Source organism: Somniosus microcephalus, chromosome 32 (assembly GCF_052327205.1).
Source record: "Somniosus microcephalus isolate GS21.2 chromosome 32, FLI_Smic_1.0, whole genome shotgun sequence".
NCBI lineage: Eukaryota > Metazoa > Chordata > Chondrichthyes > Squaliformes > Somniosidae > Somniosus > Somniosus microcephalus.
This window is the reverse complement of record NC_141018.1, coordinates 9,245,897-9,271,551: the sequence shown is the minus strand read 5'-3', so window position 1 is coordinate 9,271,551 and position 25,655 is coordinate 9,245,897. Positions and strand designations below refer to the sequence as shown.

Genomic DNA, 25,655 nt, shown 5'->3' with positions numbered 1-25,655 from the left:
GCAGCATTTGACCAAGTGTGGCATCAAGGACCACTAGTAAAATTGAAGTCAATGGGAATCGGGGGGGGAAACTCTCCACTGGCTGGAGTCATACCTAGCACAAAGGAAGATGGTTGTGGTTGTTGGAGGCCATATCAGCCCCAGGACATCGCTGCAGGAGTTTCTTAGGGCAGTGTCCTAGGCCCAACCATCTTCAGCTGCTTCATCAATGACCTTCCCTCCATCATAAGGTCAGAAGTGGGGATGTTCGCTGATGATAGCACAGTGTTCAGTTCCATTCACAACTTCTCAGATAATGAAGCAGTCCGTGCCCACATGCAACAACACCTGGATGACATTCATGCTTGTCCTGATAAGTGACGAGTAACATTCACGCCACACAAGTGCCAGGCAATAATCATCTTCAACAAGAGAATGTTTAACCACACCCCCCTTGTTGTGTATGTACCTTTAAGAGAATAACTGGTCTCAGACTGCAATACCGGCAGTGACCACCCCTGTATAAAAGGCGCTAGAGAGCCTCTGTTGGTTAGATTCGTTTATGCCTTTCACCAGTAAAGTTCTGTTTGTTTCTCTCCTGCTAGTCCGTGTCTCAATCATTCACGGACTTAACACCCCTGACATTCAACGCTGAATCCCCCACCATCAACATCATGGGAGTCACCATTGACCAGAAACTTAACTGGACCAGCTTCATAGATACTGTGGCTACAGGAGCAGGTCAGAGGCTAGCTATTCTGCAGTGAGTGTCTCACCTCCTGACTCCCCAAAGCCTTTCCACCATCTACAAGGCAGAAGTAAGGAGTGTGATGGAATACTCTCCACTTGCCTGGATGAGTGCAGCTCTCATTCTCCATCTTAAACATTCACTCCCTCCACCACCGGCGCACCGTGGCTGCAGTGTGTACCATGTACAAGATACACTGCAGCAACTCTCCAAGGCTTCTTCGACAGCACCTCCCAAACCCGCGACCTCTTCCACCAAGGGCAGCAGGCACATGGGAACACCACCACCTCCAAGTCAAACACCATCCTGACTTGGAAATATATCGTCGTTCCATCATCGCCACTGGGTCAAAATCCTGGAACTCCTTTCCTAACAGCACTGTGCGAGTATCTTCACCACATGGACTGTAGCGGTTCAAGGCGGCAGCTCACCACCACCTTCTCAAGGGCATTTAGGGATGGACAATAAATGCTGGCTTTGCTAGAGATGCAAACAGCCAACAAACAAATCTTAGAAAAGGCACACTGTTCGTGGGTGGCTCTCTCATACTGGTCTTAAATGAATCCAGATCCAGATCTCACCTGTGGCTCCAGCTGGCTGCTTATACACGCTGACGATGTAACACTACAGTGGCTAATGGACTAAACCAGGTGAAGGTAGTCAGGATCATCTCGCCTCCAGAGCACTGAGAGCAGACCTGGCAGATGAGATAGGGCCTATATGTTCAGTCCAACAGCAAAAACAGTGCTGCAGCACCGCGACATGGTCTAATGGCTCAGTTACTCACTGGATAAACTCGGAGCTCATCGCAGGGAGACTTTACTTTAAGAGTTCATTTTTACAGGTAATACCTACGAACCTTTAACAGGTCGAGTTCTCCGGTTTGCCATGCACAGCCCCAGTTAAGTTTCCTGATACCAGTAGGGTCAGCCCATGCAAACAATCGAGCCTCTCCTGGGCCAAGTATCAACTCACCCTGTACTTCACTGTAAGGCAGAAATAGATCAATGGGCAGTTAATAGAACTATAAAGTACTCGTGAACATGACATTTCATTTAGCAGTTAAATTATCCCTGTACTGGAACAGAAGTATGTTCACAGAAACTAACTCCTGTACATTACAATTGCTTGGTTTATGCAACAGCAATTAGAAGATTCAATGTACAATACAGAGAAACTAGCATATTCTCCATATCACTGAACTAATTGCATAAGATACACAATGCTATCTTTTTTAAATCGTAAATAATTGTGTAAAATGGTAACAAAATCTTAAATACGGTCATAATTATAAAGCTCAACATACCGGCAATATGCAGCAAGGCAGAGTACGTCTCAAGTCTCAGATAGCATTGATCAACTGCCGCCCTTTCACATCATAATGTAACTACTTTACAACATGTTATTGTGTATATAAAGCACAGGTGGAGAGTGCAGGTCACTTGTCTTATTAGGTGCCCTTGTGCAGTGCACCAGTTCCCGGTCAGAACATCAGGCAAACGGCACTCAAATGTAACCTCAAGGTGATGTACAAAAGTGACTCACCTACTTGAAATGGGAACTGACCACGGGGGAGGAGGGGAGTGCCAGTGAAGAAACACGTCTGTAGTGTTAAAACTAAATTATTTTCTATAAACAGTGATTGTTCTCGAATTATCAGTATAAAGAAAACAACTTACATTTATATAGTGCTTTTCATGTACCTCAGGATGTTCAAAAGCTGATGAATAAGAGTCATATTTTGTAGGCAAAAGCCAACTGTACACACAAAGGTCCCACAAACAGCATGTGAGGTAAGCTACCATTTGTTTGTTTTGGTGGCGTTGGATGAAGGTGGAACATTGGCTAGAACAACGGGAGAGCTTCCTGTTGTTCTTCGAATAGTGCCGTGGGATCTTATGTGTAACCGAACAGACAGAGCCTCAGCTTAACTTGTCATCCAAAAGACACCACCTCCGACAATGCAGCACTCCATCAGTATTCACTCAAGCACCAGCCTAGATTGTGCAGTGAGGCTTGAACGTACAACTTTTAGACTCAGGCGAGATGCTACCACTCAGTAAAAAGAATAGGTGCTGTAATTACCCTCTCCCCCTCCCCCTCCCTCTTTAAGACCCCCCTCTTATCTCCTTTTGGCGTGGATTTTTGTCTGATTACACTCCTGTGAAGCACCTTGGGATGTTTTTCTATGTTAAAGGTGCTACATAAATGCAAGTTGTTCTGTTTCTCTCCCTGTCTCTAGCAAAAGTTGTGCTTGATAGTATGTTAAATGTGAAACGTTACCTTAAAAAAAATTACATATTTTATTCCCCTGCTCATTTTCAAATCATTTGAAAAAATAAACACACTCAGAAATCGCGTCACACGAGGAAACACATTGTGAAGTCTCATACTGATGCACGCTAGGAAACTTTGCACAATGTACCGACACCAACCGCTGCATCTGGAGAATTTCTGGGATAAGGACAGTTGCCATCTCCCTTCAGGGAAATCTTCAAATGTTCTGGCCAAGGTTCTTCCTTCAAACACCACCAACAACAAATTAACTGGTCATGCACGGTATTGCTGTTTGTGGGATTCAATCGAAGAGCTGCAATGGGGATTTCACGTACCTTTGCTTGAAGCGAAACTTCACTGCAGTAGTGTGATTGATGATTAGGGCAGGTGCAGAACCATCATAGTAGTCTGTAAAAGTGATCACTGTGGCATGGTCTGCAACATTCACATCCACTATAACGCCACCACACTGCCAAAACAAAAAATGCATCAGATCCATTGGAATAGCAAGTGCTTCTGCTCATTATTGGATTCTGAAACATATAATTACAAAACAATATCAGCAATGAATTTGTCGTTTCTTTGTGGTCGACATTGGTTGCTGCAGAAAGATTATAGAAAGGAACCTGACCATATTTAAAAGATGAGAATGAAAAACAAAGTTTCTTTATAATTGTTGCAGAATACACCATCGGTGATCGAGAGAGAGAGAGATGGGTGCGTGAGATGCAAGTGACATCTTTCGCAATTTTCATTCCCTTCACTTGCCAACTATTAGCAATTTTGATTAAATTTCATTAGGTCCATTAATTCTGCTTTGTTGTAGATCACGAGTTTTGTTCGCACTTCTATTGCTCAACTGTTATCAGAATATAGCTGTGCAACATGCAAGTCAGCGTCTGCAGCTGGAGCACTAATCTGCTCAAGTAATAGAAGAAATGATTATAGAGAATATTGTGGCGGAGCCACCAAGGGTCTCAGAACAATTGGTAATAATCCCTTTAACTACAGTGTAGTGCAACCGCGGACTGCACCTTTAAACTGCCTGTTAACTGTACTGTATTGTTTTCCTGCACTCCACATGATGACGTCATGACGCTGCTCACGTGACCACCAGTGGCGCGAAGAACGTGATGACGTCACGACGTCAGCTTCCAGAATCTTCCAGTAGTCGTCGAGTGCCCAGCAAGCTGTATAGACCTGTATACCGTTTCTCCTGTAGTTTCCCTGTTAACTTCGTTGTTCATTAAAACCTGTTGATTTGATTCATCGAGTCGAATACTTTATTCAGCTAGGAACCTCCGTTCCTACATTGGTGACCCCAATCTCGTCGGACAACTTTCGTCGAGGATGAAGACGAACGCCGTCGCCCTTAAACTGCCGCAGTTCTGGGAACAGCAGCCAGCAGCATGGTTTTTCCAGGCAGAGGCACAGTTCGCTCTCCGGGAGGTCACAGCGGATGTGACCCGTTATTATTACGTGGTTGCCGCTCTTGACAGTGCCACGGCCTCGCGGGTCCGTCAGCATCCTTGGAAGCCCGCCGGAGGAGGGCAAGTACGAAGCGCTTAAAGCCCGTTCGCTGCAGGTATTTGATCTTAATAAGTCGGAGCGGGCACGCAAGCTTATTTCCATGCCTGGCCTCGGAGACTCAAAACCGTCAGAGCTGATGAGTCAAATGCTCACGCTGTTGGGTGCGGAACCCCAATGCTTTTTATTCCGTGAGCTTTTCCTCTGCCAGCTACCCGAACCGGTTCAGGCGGCATTGGCCAACACAGCCATCACAGACGGTGCTGAACTCGCTGCAGAGGCAGACAAGATATTTACTGTCACTCAGCAATGTTGTGCAGCCGCGAGGCGCTTTTCCCCCACGCGAGAGAAAACCAGCCCGCCCCCAGCAGGATGGTGCGCGTACCACGCCCGTTTTGGCGCCAAAGCTCGATGCTGCCAGCCTCCTTGCAGTTTCCCTCAAGAAAACAAACAAAAAAAAACTCCAACAAGCCCGCGTCCTCCCGGACGGACGACAAGGTCTAAAAAGCACAGCAAGTTAGCTATGGCGGCGGGCTCAGCGGGCAAACTCATTTATGTTACGGATTCCGTTACGGGCCGACGATTCCTGTGCGACACTGGTTCACAGTGCAGCATCCTCCCGGCTTCAAAGCTGGACCTACTATCCGGCGGACAAGGGCCTTCCCTCGTGGCAGTAAATGGCGCTGCCATGCGTACGTTCGGGAAACGGACGGTAAACTTAACCTTCGCCGGTCAACGTTTTGTCTGCGACTTTATTACAGCCAAGGTCTCACAGGCCATCCTGGGGGCTGATTTTTTCTGCGCCAACGGTCTGGTGGTCGACGTCCAACACTGCCGACTCATTAATGCGTCCACTTTCCACGCAGTGCCCTGCCACTGCAGCACCGCCGTGTCCTGGTCGGTGGCCTGCGCGGTTCCGTCGCAAGACGGGTTTACGCGCCTGCTCGGCGAATTCCCGGAGCTCACCAGGCCCACTTTTTCGGCTACAAGCACACGGCACGGGGTGGAGCACCATATCTCCACAACCGGAGCACCAGTTTACGCTCGGGCGCGGCGATTAGAAGCCGGCAAGCTGGCAGCCGCAAAGGCTGAGTTCCAGACCATGGAGCGCCTCGGGATCATCCGGCGTTCGGACAGCCCTTGGTCTTCCCCACTGCATATAGTACCCAAACCAGGCGGCGGATGGCGACCTTGCGGGGATTACAGACGCTTAAACGACGCCACGACACCGGACAGGTACCCTATTCCCCACATCCAAGATTTTTCGGCTCATCTGGCTGGAAACGCTATATTTTCTAAAGTGGATCTCGTTCGTGGATATCACCAAGTTCTGGTGCACCCTCCAGACGTCCCCAAAACGGCAGTCATCACTCCGTTCGGCCTTTATGAGTTCCTCCGCATGCCATTCGGTCTGAAAAATGCAGCTCAAGCATTCCAGCGTTTGATGGACTCTATTACGGGACCTACCCTTCATTTTTGTTTATTTGGACAACATCCTAATAGCCAGCAAGGATTCGACAGCTCACATGGCCCATTTACGTACACTTTTCGCCCGACTCAGCCAACACGGCCTTATTGTAAATCCGGCCAAATGCACGTTCGGAGTATCCTGCATTGATTTCCTGGGACACAGGATTACCCCAGAAGGCGCCGTCCCACTAGCCACCAAGGTAGAGGCAGTTACCGCATTCCCGCAGCCTCGCACGGTCAAACCCCTGCAAGAGTTCTTGGGGATGGTAAATTTTTATCATCGTTTCGTCCCCAAAGCGGCCCGGTTGATGCAACCTCTGTACGAAGCACTAAAAGGAAAGTCGGGCAAGGATGTTCTCACTTGGACACTGCAAATGGACCAGGCGTTCCGCGATACCAAAGCGGCGTTGGCGGATGCAACTATGCTGGCACACCCACTTCCGGGCGTGACGGTTGCCCTCACTACGGATGCCTCCGACTACGCCATTGGAACAGTTCAAGAGCAATGGGTCGACGGGGGTTGGCAGCCGTTAGCCTTTTTCAGCCGCCAACTGCGCAAGAACGAGCGAAAGTATAGCACTTTTGACAGAGAGCTGCTCGCCCCGTTTTTGGCCATCAGGCATTTCCGTTTCCTCCTAGAAGGCCGCCCGTTCACTGCCTTCGTGGACCACAAGCCGCTCACCTTCGCCATGGCCAAAGCGGCGGAGCCTTGGTCAGCTCGGCAGCAGCGACACCTCACGTTTATATCCGAATTCACGACGGATTTGCAGCACCTGTCAGTCAGGCAAGGATAATCTCGTGGCAGATTGCCTTTCCCGAGTTCCAGTCCAGGCAGTCCACCTGGGCATCGATTTCGTCGGACTGGCAGGGGATCAACTGGCAGACCCAGAGGTACAAGCGTTTAGGACCACGCCTTCCAGTTGGCAGGTTGCAGACGTGCCGCTTCAAGAGGCAGGAACCACGCTCTTGTGCGACACATCCATGGGAGTGCCCCCCGCCCATTGTGCCAGTCGAATGGCGCAAGAAGGTATTCCAGGCAATCCACGGGTTATCTCACCCGGGGATGCGGGCTTCTCAACGGCTACTGTCCCGCAAATTCGTTTGGAAAGGCATGTATTTGGACGTCCGGGACTGGACAAACAATTGTGTCGACTGTCAAAAATCCAAAGTCCACCGTCACGTCAAGGCCCCGCTGGCAAACTTCCCAGTGCCTGAGCGCCATTTCGACCACGTTCACGTGGATTTAGTAGGCCCCCTTCCCGGGTCACGTGGATTCACACACCTCCTGACGGTCGTAGACCGGACCACCAGGTGGCCAGAGGCGATTCCCTTGGCCGCTACCACCGCAGCAGACGTAGCCAGGGCGTTTCTTTCGTCGTGGGTAGCTCGTTTCGGGGTGCCATCGGACATCTCCTCGGACCGCAATTCACCTCAGAGCTGTGGAACGCAGTGGCACAAGGTCTGGGTGCCAAGCTGCACCGTACCACCGCGTACCATCCGCAAGCGAATGGCCTGTGCGAAAGGTTTCATCGGTCTCTCAAGGCGTCCCTCCGTGCCAGCCTGAGGGGACCCAACTGGGTGGATAGGCTCCCATGGGTGATGCTAGGCCTCCGGACAGCACCAAAGGAGGATCTCCAGTCTTCATCGGCTGAGCTGGTTTATGGCCAGACACTCAGAGTGCCAGGGGATTTCCTCCCTCCACACACCGAACCATGGTCTGCAGCTCAACAGCTCCTACTTCATCAGGAGGCGGCTAGGAATTTCCAGCCCATCCCAACCTCGCAGCATGACCTGCAGAGGCCTCACGTCCCGACAGAGCTCATGAGTTCGGACTATGTCTTTATTCGACAAGATGGTCACAGAGACCCACTCAAGCCGCCGTATACCAGACCTTTTCGTGTCATCTCATCAGGGGAAAAGTTCTTCACAGTTGAAGTCGGTGGAAAGTCTGATACCGTTTCTGTCGACCGGCTCAAACCAGCCCACCTGGATCGGAGTGAGCCTGTCGTGGCTGCCCAACCGCCTCGTCGCGGCCGACCGCCGTTAGCCACCAGACCAGCTGTGCATCTACCCACCGTCGAACAGCCCGATTCGGCCTCCGACGCGCCTGCACCTCTGACTACCGTTTCTGCCTCACCCAAGACGGCGCTTCTGCCGCAATCCGGCACTGGTTCTTCGAATAATGCCCCGTTTCCGCTGCCTGAGTTTCGTCGCCGTTCGGCCAGGATCATTAAGCCTCCTACTCGGTTGACAATGTCCGTTAAAGTGGATTCTGGGGGGGCGCCTGTGGCGGAGCCACCAAGGGTCTCAGAACAATTGGTAATAATCCCTTTAACTACAGTGTAGTGCAACCGCGGACTGCACCTTTAAACTGCCTGTTAACTGTACTGTATTGTGTTTTCCTGCACTCCACGTGAGGACGTCATGACGCTGCTCACGTGACCACCAGTGGCGCGAAGAACGTGATGACGTCAGCTTCCAGAATCTTCCAGTAGTCATCGAGTGCCCAGCAAGCTGTATAGACCTGTATACCGTTTCTCCTGTAGTTTCCCTGTTAACTTCGTTGTTCATTAAAACCTGTTGATTTGATTCATCGAGTCGAATACTTTATTCAGCTAGGAACCTCCGTTCCTACAATATGGTCATTTTCAGGTTATAATCCTGAACCCCTCTTTATGGAACAATGGTATTGGTACAGGTAGTCTTTTGGGATGAACGCACTCAGTGTGTTTTGGGTCGCTGTGTTGCCGAGAGCTCAGGTGACGATTCTACAAGGAGAATCAGGCCATTCAGTGGCGGGGCGAGAGTCTTGAGCTACTTTGGTCTCTGATGGTTCTGCCACAGGTACAGAGACCACACATTCTGTCTGACTGAACCTTTGGGTGGTTCAATGACAAATTAGTGGAGTACAGATGTTCAAAACCTTGTGGCCCACATCCTATCTAGCACCAAGTCTCACTCCCCCATCCATCACTACCTCCTTGCTACCCTTCATTGGCTCCCAGTTCCCCAAAGCATTGCATTCAAGATCCTCGTCTTCATCCACAAATCTCTTTGCTTGCACATTCCTTCCAACCATAGGCCTCCGACTTTCATGCTCCCTCCCAGCCGCAGCCATATCTCCAACCTAGCTGCCTCCTGGCTTCCTAATCGCTCCATAGCTTTCTATGCCGCACATCCAGGCAAGTCTTCCACCCGTCTGGAATTTGCTGCACCATGCAGGGTACGTCGAACTGGGAGAGGAGCTGCAGTGGCTGGAAAATGTCCTTACACTCTACAGTGTTCATCGAGTAGGAATCACAGCTTTTACATGCAGCTGAAGGATCACAGGGCATGCAGCCACTTGGTTGTTAAACTTTTCCTCACACATCATTCGGATAGATGCAAGACATCAACCGCTACTACCCCCCGATCTGCCCTTTTCAATAAAGCACAGACAAAAATAGTTTCAGATATTTCTTGACTAACATTTAGAATGTTTTCATGCTATAAAAATATCACTGAGACAAAAATTGATCATCCCTCTATTATATACTTAATGGCCTGGAACTTGCGGTCAGCGGCGAAGTGACGGCACTCGCTGCTGACCATGAAGAAAGCTGCCCATAAAGATCTAGCGATTTTTGTGGTGTAAATTTCACCTCTCCCAACGTTAATCTGATTCTGGCACCAAGTCCAGGGGAGCTCCAGCATCCAGCAACAGTGATGTCATCAAGCCGGCTAAGTAGCCAATCACATTGAAGAATTCTCAGACAGCAAACCAGGAAGTAAAATGCACTAATTTTCCTTCCCCTAATTAATCATTTTACAGAGAGCGAAATAAAGATTAGGTCATAGACATGGGATTAAGGTAGAAGTTGAAATATCAAACTTTAAAAAAAATTAACAATGGAATTTTTATCATAATGGAAAAATTTAACATTGCACAAAAATAAAATTAGTTTTTCAGGGCCAGACGCTTGTTCTGCAGTCAGTCAGTATGTACGACATTAAAAACCTAGTTACACATCTTTCAACAAGGCTTAACTTTGTCATGAGGTTTTAACAGCAATATTCCAGCATAAAAGGGCAAGTTATCGTCAGTTCAGTCTGTTTTCAAATGATTGCGGGCTCCGGGGACTTCCACAATGCACGCCACCTGTGGATGAGCATGGAATAACTGACGACAACATCTGGATTTCCGCGTTTACCTGCGCATGTGCGGACTCCAGAAGTTTCTGCCAGTTTCAGAGGAGTAACGATGGCGAACGCCGACAGTATCGCCGTCATTACTACTGCAGAATCTGGGCCAATGTGTTGTACATGTACCTTAGCTCTGTAAGTCAATCTGATGGAGTAATGAACTACAGTACTTATAGTATGGTTCTGCCTTGGGCACAACAGGCCTCATAACTGCCATCAGCTAAACAGGTCTCTGCAGAGTCTGGAGACCCAATACCATGGTCTCTCCTCATTTCATCAAGAAAGTGCCTTGTGTTCTTTGGGCAATAACCTGGACACATTGTTCAAGTTGATTGTACAAATATATCTAAGAGGCAATTTGATGCGTTTCTGGAGAAAGAAGAGTGGAATAATAAAACATAAAAATCAGATAGGTGGACTCGATAAGTGAAGGGGGGACGGGGCTGTTGAATGACCCTTTCTTGCTCCTAAAACTGTTTAATTTCTTTTCTCTCCCATTTTGTGTGTTACCCCCGCCCTCCCCACAGCAGAACAGGTGATATTAGAATGCTCCTCACATTTGATTGCAATCATTGAGATCCAACTTCTGCTGCGACCATCAATGAGAATATAAACAAAACAGAAAACATATGAACCTACCACATGCTCAAGACTCAGCAACGTGCCATTATCTTGCTTGTTATACAAGAGAGATTTTGATGACAGTTCAGAACCAACCACTCTGACACAAAGCTTGTTTGATGATGTTTCAGGCCAGAAAGGAAGACACTGAAATGGAATTACCAAAATGTTAGTGGGACGCTCCTAAGACCGAGGAACTGGTTATTTAATGGATACAAAGCTAAAAACATCAACTTAAAATGGTTGTCTCATGCAACAGAATGTATTTCCATGTACAACACAGCCAAAAATAATTTGCTCTAATAAAAAGCAGCTGAAATATTAAAAAACAAGATCTGTATCTGAAGCCACTCTTAGCAAATTCACTCGATTTTCATGCCAACATTACACTAACCCCTATGGAAAAATAAAACCTTCATACTGAGTGTATGTGCCACACTGTTAAAATACATTGTTCCCTTACTGTTACATGATTAAAAGAACACCAACCGGAAACCTCTGTTAACCGGCAAAATTCAGGAGTAGGTTCAGGTAAGTTTTACTTCATATTAGTGGCAGTTCCTGGATCTGTGGCTGTGTAACTGGGGTTCCTGCACTTGTTGCTAAGCAACAGGGAAGCCTGGATTTGTTGCTGTGTACGGAGCTCTCGTACCTTTTAAACTATACCTCTCTGTAATCCGGACTTTTTGATAAACCGGCACCACTTGGTGCCGGATAATAGAGTTTCCTGTAATAAACCTCATTCAAGTAACATTTACCAATCCACACAATTTGCCCCATATGCAAGTACACACATCTGTGTAAGTACACTATGCTAACCCCTTCCATAGTCCACAAATTTGTAATTTGAAAATAACAAACAAAATGATTTTGAACTTCAATATGAATTTTGATTTTACTTTTTCATTTGGGACCAGAGTTGAGTAATGGTGGCATGAAGCCAGTTACAAGAATAGGTCCTGCAAATATGGTAATTGAATACAAGACAGTGAGGTGCTCAAGCAGTGAACAAACATCTGAATAGATGTGCACCTTGACTGGCATCCCTGTCAGTAAATCAGACGCAGCGCTTGGTATAAGCTTTCTGTCCCGATACTGATGACATTGACCTAAACACTGAAATTGAATGCTGCCTTCATGAAGAGGCCTATATGAGCATACAGATATTCGAGTGGGCTGTTGCTGTGCTCAGAGTCAGTTACTTAAATGGAGAAAGTCAGATGAGATTTTACAGTGAAGAGGATGGAAAGGAGCACCAGTCGCATTTATAGTTGGGTTTGATGGTTCAGGGATGGGGGAATGTATCTTGGGCATGGTCGGAGAACTGAGCTAACTGCTACGGCAACATGAGAAAGGCCGCCATTGCGGAGAAATGAGTGGCCAACCAGCGTTTCGTGTTTAGACAGGCTGGAATCAGAAATATCACCAAATGGATCAGACTCAGAACCAGTGAAGATAATTTTTTTGGAGAAATTGTCAAATACCTGGGAAGGATTCCACAGGAAGTATTAGGCCGAGGGCAGAATGAAGATGGTGGTGGCGAGGAAATTCTCTGTTTAGGCTTGGACAAATGCTGTGCCGTAATATAACAGTATCCGGGACACTGCTATTAATATACTGTGTGCGTCATGTTCCTATTTTACTATTGTCACATTTCATTGTTCGAATAGTTTGCAGATTGCATCAACAGTTAAAGGAACCAGCAGATGGTATAGTGTAAATTGTTTCTGCCATCCAAATGTGGATGCATTGAGAATGTGATGAATTCTGGGCAGTAATTATATGTGCATTGCTGATGATAAACCCACAGGAGGGAATGGGCTATCTTTACAAACATATTTCAAAACTGAAACCCTATACTGCACCTCTGCTGCCGAAATATAAATCCATTTTCCACGGTCTAATAGGCCACTGGGCTGATCTTCTCCAACCTCCAGCTCATAAGACGACTTATTGACCAATGTGTAGAATGGAGTTAAGGTAACAACTTTGGTCATGTTGAAACTGCTCATCTTAATGGTTACTCCAACCTGTAATTAAAAAAAATTAATGATTAGTTATCAACAGTATTTACAGTAACGATTACCCACATTATACTGTACCTTCATTTTTCAAATGAAGGCATCCTTTACTAAGTGGGTTTCCCAAGAAGTGGCTTGCCCTACTCAAGAGAAAACTTGGCAGATGACAGGCTTTTACAATGTCTTTAAATTCAGTGATATCTTGAAGTGAGGATACCATCTACATAATTACTCATGCTCCTGCAAAGTATGTATATAAGCCATATCCAACCAAGGAACAGTACATTTTGGCCTGACTATAAAAGGAAGGAAGTTGCCACAACAGATCCTACACATTTCCTAGCAAGGGACTGTAGGTAATATGTAGTTGAAGTAGGCACGTGGAGGGGGCCATTATAAACCAATGATAGAAGGTAGTTAACACAGCACGCCCAGTATCATTAAAGATAGCACTGCGATCTGGACAGGGAGAGTACCCTTTACAACAGGCCAATATTCTCAAAAATTAAGATCATTGAGAGGTGATCTAATCGAGGTCTTCAAAATGATTAAATAGGGTAGATAGAGTAAAACTATTTCCTCGTGGGAGAATCCAGAACAGGTGGAAACAATCTTAAAGTTAGAGCTAGGCCATTCAGGAGTGAAATCAGGAAGTACTTTTTCACACAAAGGATAGAGGAAATGGAGAACTCCATCTCTCTGCACCCCCACCCAAAAAAAGGCTTGGGATGTTGGGGATCAGTTGAAAATTGAAAACACACTAAGTATCATTCACAGAAAACCAGTAAAATACTTCAGTTCTGCAAATACACTGGGATGATATGGATAATTGAAACAGCTAGCAAGGAATGGATACATTTAGGACTGATCAGTAGGTAGGAACTCTATCCCAAAGTCTGGGCTTAAGCTGACCCCTTCCTTTGTATGTATGGCTTCAAGTACAAAACTGTTTGTTACAGTACTTTAGTACAAAATTGGTTGTGGGGCAACAAGCTTGGTTCTTGCGTGAAGTGGATGAGTGATGTTATTGTGGTAGAGGCTGGTCATACACTGAGGTTAAGGCTAATTGCTGCAGCAGAGCTGAGAAAACATAAGGCTACCATTACACAATCAATGTGCAGCTGGCAGCGCCTTGGTCATGCTGGATGGTTACAGATTTTATTAGTGTTACTAGGCCTGTAAATTTTCAATGCTTTGAGCGCAAAGCCAGAAGCGTCCCCACTTTCAATTCATTTAAAGTACAGTGGTTATGTTATTGGGCTAGACACTGCAGCACTAGAGACGGAGGAGGGACTTGACCCTGGATTTATACTGCAAATTTTAGACCATAACTGCACTCCTGTTAAGTATCTGACCCTTGGGAACATTCAAACTGCACTTCAATTGAGAAAACTCACCAAATATCCCATACTCTTTGCAGGACACTTGACACATCCATAACTTCCCACGGTGTCTAATGAGAAACCGTTGGACCAGCCACTGGTGGATACACACAGCTGAATCTGTAGGGGAAAAAAAAAATATTTTTTCAAATACAATACTTGAGGATCATCAGCTCAAAACCCTCATGGCAAATCAAATAAATGACAAAAATAAGTCAATATGCAGATTGAGAGGACAAGGTGGGTTAGCACACTGTCCTTGCACCAGTGGGGCCTGATTCAACTCCTCACCAATTATCATGCCATTTAGCCCGAGGAAAGCACCCTGCATTTCTATCCTATACTGTCCATCAATCGTGATCCGATGCACAGTACAATGCACGATGGGAGATTGGATTGTGACTGCAATTTGCTAAGCCCCTGATCCCTGATGAGCTGCGTACAGGAAGGAATCTTGGTACCATTTGAAGATCACTGGCAGGGTAGATTTTTTTTAATGTTGTTTTTATTTCATAAAGAAAAATAGCAAATTAATTTTTTTCAATCTGTTTTTAGTGTGTTTTTTGGAGCCACGCTGTTATATTTGTAGGAGTTCGCAAAATCCCCTCAGCCCCCGAAGATCGGGAAATATTAATCCACATCGTGGACGAAGACTTTGCGTGATTTAAATTATCTCTGGGTTGGACAATGTCTTAAAACATACCCAGAACCACAAGGCGGCTGCGTTAAGCTAGGCAGCACTTGGACAACACCGGAATCAAAGAACTTTGTAAAAAAATATATATATATCGCACACCTTAAGACAGTACATTTTTATTTTAAAAATGTACTCGAGTTTGGTAAATTGCCCAGGGGTAAAATGGCCGTCAGACTGCGTGGCCAAGGACAAAGGACCTGGAAGCAGCTTTCGGTGTCTGTGAAGCAATGGCAGTCAAATTCTGTCAATCAAAAGGGGAGTTTCCCCTCCCTGCAGAGACAATCGATGTTTGTTTACAGAAACTGCTACTTTGTGTACGCAAGGGATTAAACCACTTAGGCTGCGGTTTCAGTGACCACAGGACAATGGTTTCTGTTTACTATAGCCTTCCAGGCTGCTTACATCGTAATACAGCCCCATTCAAAACCCATCAGAATGAACGGAAATGGTTCAATAGCCCATCACACACAATGAACTCAGCACAGAAGAGACATTTGGACTGAGGAAGGGAACAGTTTAAAATAAATGGGTTTGAATCACCCATTACTGGACAATGGGGACAGTTGGATCCCTTTTGTTTTAGCCCAGAAACTTCCGGATCTGGGCGGGAACATTTCGGCCCCAAAATTGGGGTATAAGAGATAGCTTCTCAGGGGCATCTCTCTCTCTCTGGCCTGCCTCCGTGTGCCTCTCTCTACAGCGTGGAGTCTGTCTGAAGTAGTAAAACACCAGCAGCTTACTTTTAAAAACACTGGGGTGTTTTTCACTTCTGGACCATGAAGATCCAAGATCGCAGGGCACGGAGCTGGCATTGCAGTGGTGAGCATTTATTTTTCTGGCCTGCCACAAGGCAACTTAGGATAGGCTTAGCGGTGGGAGTAAAGTGGGAGTTTCGTTAGAATTGTATTTTAGTCGATTTCCCTCCCCTATTTAAGCAATTTTACCGTGATTATTTGATCGTGTGGTGTAGTTTCTTAGTTTTAATAAAGTTTTGACTTTCTTGCATCCAGACCATTTGTCCGTTCTAATATATCATTAATTATAAGTTCCTCCAGTCAGAACTGGAAGGGGTGGTTTAGCGATTCGAAACCGCTGATTGGAATTGGTCACAGTGCAGTGGCAGAAAAAGGCTGCCTGACCAGGTAAATTACCGTAAACCAGGTAAAGGATGCCCCCCTACATATTCTACACCTGCAAGTACATAAAACACAGTACACAATTCCACACTACCAGAGCCACTCTAGCCATCTAGAAGATCTATAGATTGGCAAATTCCTCATAGTCACTCTGTCTACATTTGTTATGGGGCAAGGCAGAGCCAGGTGTAAGAATGCTAAAGAGATTGGATAGCGATGGCCTTTATACCACAGGGAGCATAAAACAGACAGCATAATATATAAGAGGCCACAAAACCGGATCTAGCTCATCTAGAAAGCAAGAACCTCTTGCCCTATCACAGCATCAAGCTGTTCCTTGGTTGACTCTTGGTCAAGGCTATTGTTCCCAGAAGTCTATTACACATGTCGATCACTTTGCAGGAGGGAAACTTTTGATGCTCCTAAATTTACTTTGAGCTCACTTGAACCCATGTCTTCTTGCCCTGTTGTTATGGTTTCGTTTGAAGTAAATTTCAAATCTAACTTTACTATACCATTTATATATCCGAGGTCCCCTCTCAGTTGCTTCTTTTCAAGGCTGAGACACTCTACATTTTCCAGTGTTTCCTCATAACTCAGTTCTCTGATGCTGGGGATCTGCTCTTGGCACTTTCCTGCACCACCTCTAGGGCATGAATGTCTCATCCATGTCTAGGTAGCCAGGATTAGAAACAGTATTCAAGGGTACAGTGACTAAAGAACTGTACAGTTTAAGCACAACTTCCTCAGACTTGTATCCTACCATTTTGGCTATACATTTCAGCACTCTGCTCCCCTCTTAATAGTAGGCAAATCCATCATCGGTTGGGGTCAAAGGACCACCAGTACCCTCATGGCTCTTGTGGCTTATAGACCTTTAGTGGGGCTTGAGGGGCTGAGTGGGACCAGAACATGCAATAGGGTGCCACTGAGGTCACGGCTACTCCAGCCTTACAGAAGCTTCTGAATATATACATACATCCTTTAGTATTATAGCATCACTTCCAGGTCTTGCACATCTATCCAAGATCAGCAATGCCACAATTTCAAAACAATATGATACATCTATTGACTTCCCTTGTGCTCCACTAACTGCATCTATGTTGAATGCTATCATAGCTAGTGTGTTGGTCTTTATTTTGATTGTGAATACAGAAAGAAAAACTGTATAGCATATAGAGGAGATACTGTAACGGTGAAGATGTATCTTTTTTTTTTTTTAAATGACAACGTTAATTTGATTTTTGCAAAATCTGCGATTCCAATCACCCCTTTGTGGTATTTTATCTTCTAAACTGTGGATGACTGCTCTCTCACCAATAAATGGAATATCTCCTTTATTACTGTAAACCTGAAAGAATCCAAAAGGAATTATACATACCTTATTTTTGCTGAAAATATGTTTCCGTTTGAAGGAAAACAGGACAACATCGCGGAAGTCAGCCGGATGTTTCACATGTACATCTTCTGCACGATACTGCAGGACTCTCGAGGTTTTATTAATGATCCAGTACGGGCTGTAAATAGACAAAAGCAGACGACCACTAACTTTCCTAACGTGGACAAGCAAATCAATGCTCATGCGATCCTTACAGTCGGCAGTGAAGCACACAGGGAAAAATTCAGGAAGTCCATCTGCAATTTTAATATGCCCACTCCAGTTCCTGCCTTGATATTTCATAAGGACAAGCTCCATTATTTCCCCTCGGATTCTGGAATGCAGCACATCAGCTGAGCATCCTTCTGCCAGTTCTTTAATTTCTGCAGTTGCCTGGATAAAACAAACAAGACACCACTGATTGGAAGTTCAAAACTCTAAACAAACTTTTAAAGGTAGCATTAACTCTTGCATTTGGAAGGAAAAATGAGGAGAGGCAATATAAAATTAAATAATACAATTTTAAAGGGGGTGAAAGAACAGAGAGGCCTGGAGATTCTATTACACAATCTTTGAAGGTGACGAGACAAGTTGAGAAGGCTGTTAAAAAAGCAGACAGGATTCTTGGCTTTATAAACACAGGCATAGAGTACAAAAACAAGGAAGTTATGCTGCACCTTTATAAATCAGTGGTTAGGCCTCAGCTAGAGCATTGTGTCCAATTTAGGGTCACACTTTAGGAAGGATTTCTTCACCCAAAGAGTGGTGAACCTGTGGAATTCTCTACCACAGAAGGCAGTAGAGGCCAATTCATTAAATATATTCAAGGAGGAGTTAAGAAATATATCTAAGGCTAAAGGGACCAAGGGATATGGGAAGAAGGAAGGGACAGGGTACTGAATTTGGATGATCAGCCATGATCTCATTGAATGGTGGTGCAGGCTCGAGGGGCCAAATGGCCCACTCCTGCTCCTATCTTCTATGTTTCTATGTCAAAGCCTTGGGGAGGGTGCAGAGGAGATTTACTAGAATGGTAATATACTTCCATTTTTATTACTCCGTAACTGGGGCTAGGACACAAGCTTCTCTTTGCTGCGAAGTGACTAATCGAGCACCACTTCCTCCTCTCACGACTACTCTCCTGCTTGTTTTCCCGGGCCTGTGTCTCCATCTGTTCCAACTACCTGGCTCCAGCTGCAACTCCTGATCCTCTCAGTTCCTTTCCAACAGCAGCATTGATCCTTCTGATGCACCACCTCCATCATTCACATATACAGCAGTAACAACCCTTCTCTCCAATTCATGTCAACTCTGCCCACCTCACCACTAAACTAAAGCTCCCTGTTTGCCTTCTCCCGGTTTGAACCCCAGCATTCACCTTCGACCTCAGAATGAAGACGACCAGTCGCCATTGATAAGTTTATGAATTTTGTTTGGAATGTGTTTTGTGGTGGCTTTCATTTCAGCTTTGTGTCCAGGAGGATGCCATGATGCTCCGTGACAGAGGGATGGTATGATGGGGAAGGGGTGAACAACAGGGATCTGGAGTTTCATAGTCAAATCTGAGTCTGATGAGGCGCTCACAGACAAGCCATCCAGAACAGGGATTTGCTGCCTGCCTCCTCCCTTCCTTCTCCTCCTCCGCCTCCCGAGATGGTCCCGCAATCCTTGATGGCAAGGGCTGCGCCTTCATGATGGTCAAGTTGTCAAGCATGCAGCAGACCACCACGAAATGGGACACCCGCAAGGACTGGAAGGCGCCTCCCGAGCGGTCAAGGCAGTGGAACCGTTGTTTGAGCACCCCGATGGTCTGCTCAATGACGTTCTTGGTGGCAGCATGGCTGTCATTATATGATTGCTGGCCACGATTGGTGGGGTTGTGGAGGGAGTCATCAGCCAGGTGCAGAGTTGATAGCCCTGGTCTTCGATCTGCCACCCTCAGGTTTGACGTGGTAGCTGGAAGATTGCTGTCACACCAGACTAGCGCAGGATGACTGCTGCCAGGATAGGAGACGTTCACCATCGTGTTGCGCTGGGCATGACCGCACAATAACTGCACATTAAGTGAGCCGTAGCCTTTGTGGTTATGGAACATCTCGGCATTGTTACATGGTGCCCGCAAAGACACATGCATGCAGTCGATGGCGCTCTACCCCATGAGGAAGCTCGCTATCCCGGCAAAGCCACACGTGCGCTCGTCGTGCTTCTCTCTGTTCAGACAGAAGACAATGTAGTCTCTTCTACTGGAGTAGAGAGCCTCTGTGACCTCCCGGATGCAGCGACGGACAGCGAACTGAGAGATGTTAGCTATACCTCCTGCTGCAGATTGGAAGGATCCGCTGGCGAAAACATTGAGGGCCACGGTGACCTTGAGGGCCACTGGGAGAGTTGTCGTCGCCCTGCTCTGAGACTGCAGGTCTGGTCACAGGAAGTGGTACAGTTTTGTGACCACTTCCTTGGTGAAGCACAGCTTCCTAATACACTGCTCCTGGCTTAAGTGCAGGTAGGTGAATTGCTCTCAGAAGACCCCAAGTCAGGCTCCTGCCGAGAGCCCTCATGGCCCTCCTCCTCCCGCCTCTGTGAGCATCTTGTCCTCTTCTTCACTGCCTCCATTCCATCTCCCTATGATACTCGAGCGCGAGGGGGACTGCATGTAGAGCCCCCATGACTGTGAGCAAGTGGTGCGAGCAGAAGCCTTTAAATGAGAAGCAAGGTATTCTCCACTTGCAGCAACACTCTCTGTGACCTCGGCAACTTTAAACAAGTTTAGAAAGCTCCTAGAGTTGCAGAAACTTAGACAGAGCCAGTAGAACTGAAAAAGCACGTCAGCAGCAAGTTGTTTATCATAATCCCTTTAAATAGCGCTGGTGGGGGCTCCTTCCTGCTGAACACTTCGCTCAGCTGGTCATGATTAGGAGACGGCGGTAAGTGGAGCGGCGACATCCAAAATGGCAAATCAGCATTGCACAAATCACTGGCTTCACGATCTGCCTCATTTTCATTTCTGCAGCATGTACAGGCAACGGCAGCGCTGCCGACCTGCCCAAAATGGGGGTTGCTGCGGGACCCACTGGAAGTGGGCGGGAGCGACTTGGCCGCCATTTTTTCTTGAAAACGGGCCTTAGCGGTCAGCTCTAAACCCCCGAATTTCTAGGCCTTTGTTGACACAATATAAATATAAAAATAAAGACAATGACTAGAGAGTGCGGGTGAAAGTAGCCAGCTGATATGGAAGTGTGAAAAAGTCAAGTTTCCAGGCAATTTGGGTTTGCCTCGTCATCAACTTCAATGGGACAATCTTCATAATACTGTGATTTAATATTATGAGAATCTCTGAGCTATTGTTGCTTTGATGACGACTGTTTTACCCCCATCTTCAAATGAATTACGGGTATAAAACATCCAAATTCACTTAAATATAGCTGGATAGAACAGTTCTGTCATTACTGCCCATGTAGTGTGAAAATCTTGGCATTAACCTTCCATTTTCCCCAACGAGCAATTTAATGCTTCTCGGATCAATGGAAAACTAGTGCCTCTGGTTATAAAACGATTAACCTCAGCACAGGCAGCAACTTTTCAATTTAGAGTTAATCCCTGGAAAGAATCAATTTGTGCCTACAAATTTATCTAACCATTTCTCTAATTGGCCCTGTAGATTCAGGTTTCTTTGTACCTTCTCACCCTCCTCTGACTCTGTACAACATTAATTTCTTCCTCCGATTAGCTTTACTGCTCAGTGTTCTAACAGAGTACCATCACTCCACTGATGGCACTTTCCCCCCTCAGTCTTGTACTCGACACGTAGCTAACTCACTTGGCTTCTTATATAATGAAATGTAACTGAGACGTCGTTATCAGAGGTTCCAGTGCACATGCAGCAAACTGAATGGGGTCACACGAATTCCTAAAAGCTTCTCTAGGCAAGTGAGGGGGAAGAGAGATGCACTTGGAGAATGGTGCAAATTCGAATCTGCCACAGATATCTACTCAGTTTCAGTGGAGTCAGTCGTTCGCTTAAGCAGTTTGGTTGCCTGCTCCTTTTTAAAAAGAAAGTGTTAACTCCCACTGCCCTGTATCTGCTGGAGTGGTAGCAGAACCCAGGAATATAACCATTAAACTCTGAGGTATGGAGATCCAGGCCAGATCACAAGCACTTCAATTTTCCCAAAGGCAGACTCAGTTAGCACTAGACAAGGTGTCATTTGGGTCAGTTCATAAACTGCTTTAATCCATGGTAGTGTAAACATGAAGAACAGAGTATGATGAAATCCTCTCGCTACAATTTCTGTTCAGGTACTGTTACAAGAAATTTAAGAACATGCGTTCCACAAGCCCACCTCAGGGAACCTCGCCTTCGGACAACCTCTTTCCTTGCTTCTTGTCCAAACAAACAAACACAGGTTGATTTCCCTCCCCCCCCCCACCACAACCTATCTGCTGCTTTTACTGTTCATTTTCAAATAGCTTCCCTTCAAAAACTAGCAGAGTTCCCAGAAATGTGTCATCTTCAATGTGCTGGATCTCTCCTGAATGACCAGACATTGTTAACAGATGAGCCATTGTTTGGGAACCTCTCGACTTGTAGTCGATTGCCAACTCAGCACAGGACTGTCTGGAGCAGCTATCCACTTTAGGCGAGGTTCCACTCAAAATCCATTTGAAGACAACTCATGTCAGGTCCTATTTCATGAAAAAAATGGTCACCGTATCCCAAACTGTGACAGAAAGCAATGTCAGAAACTGTCAACTCGCCTTGGAGCTACCCTTCAAGGTCGGTTAATAGGATTCGGTTTTGAGACACATATATCTTTGGTATTCAGAGTGAGACTGAAAACTACTGAAGAATCTTTCTGCTGTCAGTCACTTTGACAGTGGTTCATTGGCTTGTTGCAGCATACATGCTGGATGCCTTGAAGGACCATGGATCAATCAAAAAGCAAGAGGCTGGATTTCATCTGGTCAGGAATGCATAGGGCATGTTGTAACCTTTTACAAGATTGTGGAACATCATGAGGTTCAAGGGAACTGACTCACATTGCATGAGTCAATTTTCATAAGGCTATTGGCAAAGTCGCTCACATGGCCCTAAAGAAGTAGGAAGATATGGAGTACATGGCCACATCTTGGATTTTATCTGGAATATGTACTCCAGTTCCAAAGCTGGATTGGAGATTCAATGAATCCATCTTCTTTTGAAAGAAGAGTGAGGCAAGATCGTCATTCATTATACTCAAGCTCATCATAAATAATGTATTGGACTGTTCCAGATAAGTCTGAAATCACTGTAATGTTCCTTTTTTCAGATGCTCTTGTGTTTCAGTTGGACTCACCTGGGGATCTAGTGCACTCTACTCACCATCTTGAACAACCAGTGAAATGTGTGGTGGCGGATGCCCCCAAATGCAGTATTATGGGATTTCAAAGATATTGACCTCAAACTAAAAGGGGTGTCAGTCTCAATTATTGATTCATATTAGTTTTGAGGTGTTCTGCTGCGTGCCAACTTAAGCCTGGACCTTTGGAATCACTGAGAAGGTGCAAAGGACATTTTAGCCTTTCTTATCGTTCTTCAGTTACAGAAAAGTCCCAGTACAGGTAAACATGTCCAAACAATTAGTTACGATTCAGAACTCCAAGAAATGTAACTGCAGAGCCACCCCTACCCCACGTGTTGTGATCCAGAAGAGAACGTGAGGTAGACGGGTGACAAAAAGTAGAGAGTTGCAGGAGGGGTTGGTACAGCCAACACCAACTAATCACAAAGTACCCTGAAGAGACACAAACATGGCTTAAGCAGTTGGTGACAAGTAGCCTGGCAGGTGGCATTGCATGTTAACATCTAGAACACCATGGCGGCTGGTACATCACAATGTGCTCTGCATAGGTCCTGCCACCTTGCTGAAGGTAGATGACATTCTATAGCTGATGAGGTAAACTCAGAGACTTTGGATGACTGCTGCTGAAAGCCAGGTATAAAAATACATGCTTATATATTCAGCAATCAGTGCTCACAATGATTAGGTTGCAGATAAACAAGCAGCTGCTGCTGAAGCATCGCACCTCTAGGTACATTTTGATGGGGTTTGGTGCGTGCCCATATAATGGTCAGAAATAGCAGCAACACACAGGTACATTTCATCACGAATTGTGCTGCTCACCATACCACCGTGAGCAGATCTTCATATTCGCTGTCTGCCTAGTGGGGGGGGGGGGGGGGGTTCACACCTATGCTCATCATCATCGAATTAGCAACTAGTAACTAACCAGCTTATGGAAATGGGGTGGGGGAGACAAGAAGTCAGCAGGGTCTCAAGGTGGCTTCAAAATGACACATCGCTCAATGAAAGATTCGAACGGAGTCAACCTCTGTGGTAAGTAATCAGACACCTGAGCCAACTAGTTCTCCATAGGACAGTTGATGGTTGACCAGCCAGTTAAGCTCATTACTGAAGGGATAGGCCCATTACTGGTATTATTTCCACTTAGCATCACATAACCTAAAAAGACAATACCCTAAAAGGTAGGACGATCCTGGCTGAACAAATTTACCAGTTAACTCTTCTGGTATGTTGTGGTTTCAGCTGGTTATTCTCCAGGAGTAAACCAGTGCACACTTAAGAATCTCCAACCTTTGGCTTTTGGCAACTTGTGCCTGAGCTCCCTGGACTGTGTAAATGGGGAAAAACCTGTGTGGATACTGCAGCAGCTTGTTTCGGTGACTCTTAAGCATGTTGATGGGTTACGAGAAACAGACTGGAAAGAGATTGTTAGTACATCAACACTTCGAATCATACAGCCATACTGGCCATTTGCCCCATCGTGCCTATGCCAGCTTTTTGAAAGAGCTATCCAAGTAGTCCCACTCCCCTGCTCTTTCCCCATAGCCCTGCAATTCTTTTTCTTTTCAAGTATTTATCTAATTCCCTTGTGAAAGGTATTATTGAATCTGCTTTCACCACCCTTTCAGGCAGTGCACTTCGGATCATAACTTAAAAAAAATTCTCATCTCCCCTCTGGTTCTTAGCTATTGTGTCCTCTAGTTACAGGAAACTTTGGTTTATCCGAAGGTTGTATAGCCGGAAACCTCGATCTAACGGCAGAAATCAGCAGCCGTTTTGTTAGGTTTTTTTTCTTCTCCTAGCATTTTTTTTTTTTTTTTTTAACTTCTCCTAGCATTTTTTTTTTAAACAGTCAGTCTCTGGAAAGCCTCTCTGAAGCTGTTGCTAAGCTACAGAGACGCTTCCAAGGTACGGGCCGACTGTTTACAAGCTGTGGCTAAGCAACAGTGTTTGTTGTCAGATACAGAGATGAAAACCTCCGTATCCTTCAACATTAGCGCTGGTCTGTCCGGAAGTTTTCATAGATCGGCATCACGCCGGTCCCGTCGGTGCCGGATATCGCGAAGTTTCCTGTACTGACCCTCCTGCCAGTAAAAACAGTTTCTTCTTATTTACTCTACCAAAACCCTTCATAATTTTGAACACCTCTACTAAAACTCCCCTTTACCTTCTGTGCTCCAAGAATCCCAGCTTCTCTAGTCTCTCCCCATAACTCTCATCCCCGGTCTCATTCTAGTCAATCTCCTCATAATCAACTTTATTGTCATTGTTAGTGCACAAGTGCAGTACAACGAAATGTAGGCTTGCGGCTCCCGAGAGTGTACATTTAGATTAAGACATTTAAACATCCTCTGCACCCTCTCCAAGGCCTTGACATCCTTTCTAAAGTGTGGTGCCCAGATTTGGACACAATGTTCCAGCTGAGGCCTAACCAGTGTTCTATAAAGGTTCCGCAATAACGCCCTTGTTTTGTACTCTATGCCTCTGTTTACAAAGCCAAGGATCCCGTATGATATATTTTTTTTTAAACAGCCTTATCAAATTGTCCTGCCACCTTCAAAGATTTGTTAATGTGAAGCTGGGTTTGTGTGCCTTAGAGCTACCTAGGGATTACAGATTAAAATTTACAATGTATACATTTTCAACAACTTACATTTATATAGCACTTTTAATGTAGCAAACTGCCCCAAGGCATTTCAGTTAGGAGTCAGACTCCAATCAGGAGCAGGAGGACAATAGGGTTGGTGGTGAAAGATGCAGTCAAATGAGGTTTTGAAGCTGGACAGAAATGTAGCATGGTGGACAGGTTTAAGAGAGAGTTGCGGCGAGTACGGGGGCAAGGTAGCAAAAGGCTCTGCCTTTGATGGTGGTGCAAAGGAATACATGGTAGACCAG

General features: G+C 45.8%; 1 protein-coding gene across 3 annotated transcripts in view; it reads right to left on the bottom strand.

Moving 5' to 3' along the window:
- The window catches only part of vps13c (vacuolar protein sorting 13 homolog C), a 339,126-nt gene that overhangs the window by 56,670 nt on the left and 256,801 nt on the right, over positions 1 to 25,655 (bottom strand). For all 3 annotated transcript variants that reach the window (XM_085972079.1, XM_085972080.1, XM_085972081.1), the window contains 6 exons: positions 17,422 to 17,811; positions 14,223 to 14,327; positions 12,670 to 12,834; positions 10,823 to 10,951; positions 3,340 to 3,473; positions 1,587 to 1,713 (listed from right to left, as the gene is read on the bottom strand). In XM_085972079.1, the coding sequence (XP_085828205.1) occupies positions 1,587 to 1,713; positions 3,340 to 3,473; positions 10,823 to 10,951; positions 12,670 to 12,834; positions 14,223 to 14,327; positions 17,422 to 17,811 (1,050 nt within the window). The remainder of the gene's footprint in view (positions 1 to 1,586; positions 1,714 to 3,339; positions 3,474 to 10,822; positions 10,952 to 12,669; positions 12,835 to 14,222; positions 14,328 to 17,421; positions 17,812 to 25,655) is intronic.